Raw genomic sequence first — 6583 nt, 5'->3', positions numbered from 1 at the left:
CCCAGCCAGCTTTTCCCCTAGTTTATATACTGACCATGACATCATATGGTATGGAATATTCCTTTGGTCAGTTGGGGTCAGCTGTGCCAGCCGTGTCCCTTCCCAACTCCTTGTGCACCCCCAGCCTACTCACTGGTGGGGCGGTGCAAGAAGCAGGAAATGGCCTTGACTCTGTGTAAGCACTACTCAGCAACCACTAAAACATCAGTGTGTTATCAACATTATTCTCATCCTAAATCCAAGACACAGCACTGTACCATCTACTAGAAAGAAAATTAACTCTATCCCAGACGAAACCAGGGCATTGTGTTTGCACTTTTTCTGGTATTAGGCTTGCCAATCTGATGGTGTGAATTCCTCCTGTTTGTTGCACAATACTTTCTCCTGAAAGTGGCAACAATGGCACTAGGTTCATCTTGATTGCCCAAGTACACTTGCATGTAGTTTTTAAGGTGCAGAACTAAACTACAACTCAACAAGACAAGTTTGGTATTCTTCCCTGGACACGAAGTTTAAAGGCCTGCAACAAGATTACTAGGTCTAATTGCTTGTCTGTTTTCAGAAATACTGACAATTTGTATATCCTTCAGAGGCTTGCCCTTGATATGTGATGGGATGCGGTCTTCATCTGCTTGTGATTTTAAAAGACTCGCAAAAAAGTTGCTGTGTAGTACACAAATAACATTTCATTAGTCTGTGGTGTTTTTCCTAAAGCTGTACCATTTCCTTTTGTTGAAATATTACTAGCAGAGAATATGCAGCACCACGCATAACACATCTTGTTGAGAAATAGAGTTTCTTTTCAATGTTATGTACTAAAACACTAAATTCCACTCCTGGCATATGAGTAGTCAGTCGTGAGTAATCCTTCAAGTAAAGACTCCACCATAAAGATCTATGGCAGAAAAGTATCATATATACACTAAAAAGGGAAATATTTTTCAAGGGTTTACGTTTCAGATTGGTTTACATTATTTTAAATGCTTTACCTTCAACAATTCCCTGCAGCTGTCAAGCCCAAGATCCACAAGAATGCCCTTCACCTTTTTTCGAGCCTTCCTGATATTATCAAGATTTTGAACAGGAATTTGAAACATTTTGCACTTTTCCTGAAAAAGAAATACAAAAAAGTGATAGAATACTTGAACACAGGCACTTGCATTTAACAGTATTAAAACAAAAACTGAAGTCTGAAAAACGTATTCTTAAATATGAAAACCCAAAAGCCTTAAGCCAAAGAACTGGTCTCATTAATATTTCCCAGTAGATCACTTGCTTCCTCTTAAAGGAAACAAAATCTGATTGGGGGGGGGGATCCTTTACATTTCTTCTATCTAAACAAAATTCCAAGTTTTTCTTTCAGATCTCTTTGTGTCTATATGGCAGCTACACTGTTTTGTGTTTTTTTTGTAAGAGAACATGAACACCAGAATCCTACTAAGTTCTATTTAGAAAATTACTATCATTTCATTTTTTAGGAAGGAGGAATTCAACACCTTTCACCTTGAACATTAGTGTCAAGATGAAAAGCCTCTTTGATAATTTGGTTTGTTGTCATGTATGTACATGCTTAAAATATGATTGCTAGTAAAATCTAAATTTCCTGCAGAAGTTTCTGCTGCTGTAAGCTGATATGGACCTTGGCATAAAACAAGCTACTACAATATTAATGCAGTAGAAGTGAAGTGTAATTCATGTATGGCACTGATAGCTAAATATGCTGAAGTGGGACAATTTTTTTTTTTTTTTTTTTTTTTATTCATACCTGTATGCTTTTAGGTCTCCTCCTCTGAAGAAGTGTATATAGCTCTGTCACCTTCCCCTACTCCAGAGTTTGGATTTACACCCTACCCTGCTCCCTCCAGCAAGCTATGATAGCTGGAGTCCAACACACAGAGGAGGATGACGGCTAAAGTAAGATTATAGAAAGACAGATTATCTGCTGTGGGTGATCTATCTGAAGGGTTGTTGTGCAGCGTGGTTGCCCATCTGTCTAGAACTACCACCACGAAGGGTCTAGCGCTTCCCCAAAAGCTAGGCTTTTATCACTCCCCATGCAGCTGGGCTATAAGCAGTGCATCAGTTGCTTATCTTCAGCTCCCAGTACATCATAAGGTATCCCCATGGGCTTAGCTTTAGAAGTATGTGCCTTTATCACCTCCTCCCTAGATTACAGCAAAATGCAATTTACACTAGATCTAAGAAACTTAAATGGGCACAGAATGCAACAGAACTACCCTGCACTGAAAAAAGTCACTGGGAGCTTCACAGGTATTTCTTTGTTCTTAAATAGCTGGCAGAGGACTCAACAGAGTATAAAAGATCTCAGTGCTTACTGCTAAACAATTCATCCATCCAGGACAAGTTCTAACAAGAAGAAAAAGATAAAGAAAATCCCCAAACAGTACTTCAGCCTTGATGGTCCTGAATGTCTTGAAAAGCTATACTTCTCAAAAAAAAAAAAAAGCAAGATCACTGTCAACATGAAATCTTTGCCTTGAAAGGCAAGAGTTTCCTGTAAACAGTTGCAAAAACCCTTCCCACGTAAGACAGAAGCTATAAGCTAAGCCTCACCAAAAGCAAAAAAAACCAAAAGCTTTTTCTACTCTGTATGTCATCACTTAAGAAAAAAAAAAACAAACAACAAACCTTAATTTACGTACAGAACATACAATTGAGGCTTTTTAATTAAAATTCAAACAACTCACATGCTATTGTCCTCTTCTTCTCCCCCCAAAGGAAAGGTGTGTAGAGAGAAATGGAGAGGGAGCCCCATTTGACAGATGCTAGTCTTGTTTTCTAATATTTTTTGTCAGTAAGAAGTCTGGAAGACATTCTGATACCATTGGGGTGGGTGTGGAACAGGAACCTATACAGAATGGAATAAATCAGAGTAACTAGTCTGGCATTCTATCAAAATCCAAGGAGTAAAATTAAGATGTAAAATCCTCTTTTTAAAGTGAAGTCAACTGGGAATTTGTATAGTGTCTGGTTAAAGCTTTATGATCAGTCTCTCTACGTTAGCAGATTATGTGCACCAACCCCATGGTCCACTGCAGGTAACAACAGAGCTGACAGGATGTCACCACGCTCAGATCAGCCAGAAGGAGATGCGGTTCAATACGTTAGACTCCACCGGAAACAGTTCCTCCATCTCAGTCCTTTAACTGATACACTGATGCTACTGAAGAAGGTGAAGCAGACATTTCTTGAGGCATGTCTATCTCACAAAAAAGAAACATTAGTCTACAAAGGTGGTATAGTATGTAACTTCCATGTATCTCAAGTGTTTTCTTAACCAGTAATCTTTCTGAAATGGGAGTCATTAATCCAGGAGAAGGAAAAAAAAAACACCACCACATACAAAAAAAGAAACTTGAATAGAAGTTACTTATTTTCCAGTTTTCAAGTAGTTGGTCTTCAATCCAAAAAGATGTATATTTCTGTATCGTGTGCAAGGTTATTCAGCTGGTCTTTAAACAAACTGCTTGGGAGTAAGACCCTAAATTACTCACCTAACACTCTCTGTATTCATTAGACCAGCAATGGCCCATCATAAAGGTCACAAAATTTCAACCTTCTAAGCTTAATTCCCTCAAGCCCCCAGTTTAATTCCCTGATTACTATATAGTTTATTATCCATACTCTTTTACTACTAATTTATTTCTCTTGTATTTTGGACATTCTTCAAGCCTTAGCTTGCACTTTGTTTCCATGCATAACTACAGTCAATCTTTTATTGGTACGCATCCCATTCTTAACCAGCAAATTCAATGTAAAAGCACTACAGTAAAATTAAACCTAAGTTACTCTAGCCCAAGAGTCTTGATCCTTTTACCGCGTTGGCTACCTAAAAGACAAGTTTATCTTAAACTACTTTTAATTGTTGTTTCCAAAAAACTGATAATCCATTGAGTTTTCACAGACAGTACCTTTTCATAAACAGAAACAAGGCAAGTTAATAGCAAAATAAAAGAATCATTGCAGCGGCTGATGTCCCAAACTCAGTTCTAAAAAGGTCATTCAACCCTTGCTCAGGTATTTTATCCATCAATCTATTCCTACATTTACTGTTCGTTTAGGTTAACACCTCCATAACGATACAGCAAACTGGAGTTTTATACAACACTAAAGGTTCCCTTCATTTCTACAACATTTGTAATCATACATTATAACATCCAACTACGTTCAGCTTTTCAACAAAGATCACAAATGCAACTCTTCCCTTCCACTAGTACTGTAGTATTTTAATACTAGTCTAAACAACAAGGTAACAGTCTGGACAGCATCTTACTAGTCAAAGACAAGTACTACTAGTTTGCCAAGTAACTAGGCTTGACTATAATTTCTCTGCATTAAAAATGCTAAAATACTAGCATTTCACCTCTTCAAAGTGAGAAGTCACCACAAAATGGAAAGTTCCTATTTGCTTTCCTTTTAGTCTACTTCTTAGACCAATACTCATTCACCTTGGAAGGGACCTCAAGAGGACACCCAGTCCAGCCTCCTATTCAAAGCAGACTCAACAATGAATTGCAACCAGGGCACTCTGCGTCTTGGCCAGTCAGGTCTTGAAAACCTCCACAGACAGAGGTTTGACAGCCTCTCTGGGCAACCTCCTCCAGCGATGGACTGTGCTCACAGTGAAAGGTTTCTTCCTTACATCAAACCAGTACCATTTTAGTTTGCGTTCCTAAGGAAACTAGGCATATGCAATCAAATTAAATATGAAGCTGGTATGGAGCTGGAGCAAGGAAGATGCACAAACGTGCCTTCCACACGCATGGAAATACATCCAGCAAAATCCAGCAGTAAACTAGATAATCAGGCATTTCTAAAGAACTCATGAAAACAGGCAGCTGGAGAGAAACCAGCTCTGTGGAGTGGAGCATGGAAACATGCTCTCCACAGAGCTGGTTTCTCCACAGAGAAAAAGGCTGCAATGTAACCCTTTTTAGACACCAAATAATCTACACAGAAGCCAGATCTCCAGACGTGTTCCTAGGAAGCTGGCGTTCACTAGTCTCTTGCTCGTAGAACCGCTTACAGTAGGGAAATTAGGAAAGGCTTATGGAATTGTGTCCTTTCATATTATCTGCTTTGGAAATTCAATCATTCTTAGTTTTTATACCTTCTTATCTAGTAAACTGTTATTAGTAACTATGGAAGAGATTTTTATAAAGACTTTCAGGTTTTGGGATATTTGGATGGGAAGTATTTTTAAAGGTTTTTTTTTACCAACTTATATTTCAGCAGTTATCAGAGTTGACAAGCACCAATAAAGAATTCTTTATTTTCGTTTTAGTAAACTCATTAGAAGTTGATAATTCAGTATTAGTTGAGAAAACAGTAATAACTGCTTCATTCCTGAAAATTAAATGAGAGCATGTGATCTACTAATTCTCAGAATCTAAGGAACAAGAATACTGGATGCCAAAGACAGTAGCTAGGAGGACAGGCACAGAGAAACTGCCTAGAAGAATGTGAGTTCAGCTTGGCCATGCTGAATTTTACTCTCCTCAATTTTGTTTTGTTTCTGATAAGCTTACAAGCCCCCTCCAAGAAGTCATACCTGGATATCTGCTCAACCACATATTACACGGACGGTTCCGTTCCCTGGACTCTTATCTGTGCCTTCTGAGAGAGACCTAACCAGATTTAAGAGTACGTTGGCACCATCAAAGCTTATCCAGCCTTTGGAGGGAGAGGGAAGTAATGCACATAGCTTCCTATCAACACATCTAGGTGTTTCAACAGCTTTGAAAGATTTGATTCCTGGAAAGAAAAACAGTCAGTTGATTAGAATGGATACTATTCTTGTTTATTATTTCATTTGTTGTAAGCTAAAATTAAACTCACTACAGAAAAAAAAATAGATTAATAAAACTTACTAAGAGTAGTTCTGGTCAACAAAATAATGCTACTTTATCTTCTTAAATTCCAATTTCTATCCAAGTGCAATTTGATAGAAATCTCAGGTGAAAAAAATTAAACTTTTTTTTTCATGCAACTAAGTCACAAACCTTTAGGGGTCTGGAATTATAGATCTCTCATAGTCACTATAATTTTGCTCTTTTCTTGGCTATAAATCACATACCCATTAAAACAGCCATCTAATCCAACACAAAGATGGCCATCATTCAATAGCTGCTAACACAGTAAAGGTGTGTGATTACATAAAGATACAGTGCATCAACCTGCATCTTACCTAAAAAGTCAAATCAAAACGAACTTAGATCACTAACTTTAGCTACTGTGGTTTAAATAACTATTGTAATGCTTTATTAACACACCATCAAACCTCTGTTATCCAAGACTAGTTAGAAGAGAAGGGACTATACCATTCAAACTCATGGAGCCTTCCTAGAGCACTGTGACTCACACAGAGCTTGACTCCTCTGGGGATCAGCACTAGCCAGAAATTGAACCCAGCAGGACCCAAGCTCATTCTAGATGACTTGAGCATCTACGCGGAGCCTATTCAAATCCTGCAGGACTCATCAGCCCCATGCATATGTGAGCGGAAGAGTCACACACCGAGCCCAGCTATTCCAGGAAGAAGTACAACTGCATTTGCACTGCA

At 38.3% G+C, this 6583-nt stretch overlaps 1 protein-coding gene across 1 annotated transcript in view; it reads right to left on the bottom strand.

The window, feature by feature from the left end:
• Positions 1–2810, bottom strand: part of ADNP2 (ADNP homeobox 2) — a 20705-nt gene extending 17895 nt beyond the window's left edge. The window contains exons 1-2 of the mRNA XM_009277196.2: positions 2709–2810; positions 990–1109 (exon numbers count right to left, since the gene is read on the bottom strand). Coding sequence (XP_009275471.1) covers positions 990–1097 — 108 coding nt within the window. The 5' untranslated portion in view covers positions 1098–1109; positions 2709–2810. The remainder of the gene's footprint in view (positions 1–989; positions 1110–2708) is intronic.
• Positions 2811–6583: the final 3773 nt, after the last annotated feature.

Source organism: Aptenodytes forsteri, unplaced genomic scaffold (genome assembly GCF_000699145.1).
Source record: "Aptenodytes forsteri isolate BGI_AS27 unplaced genomic scaffold, ASM69914v1 Scaffold338, whole genome shotgun sequence".
Classification (NCBI taxonomy): domain Eukaryota; kingdom Metazoa; phylum Chordata; class Aves; order Sphenisciformes; family Spheniscidae; genus Aptenodytes; species Aptenodytes forsteri.
The sequence above is the reverse complement of the archived record's forward strand: the minus strand, read 5'-3'. Positions and strand labels throughout refer to the sequence as shown.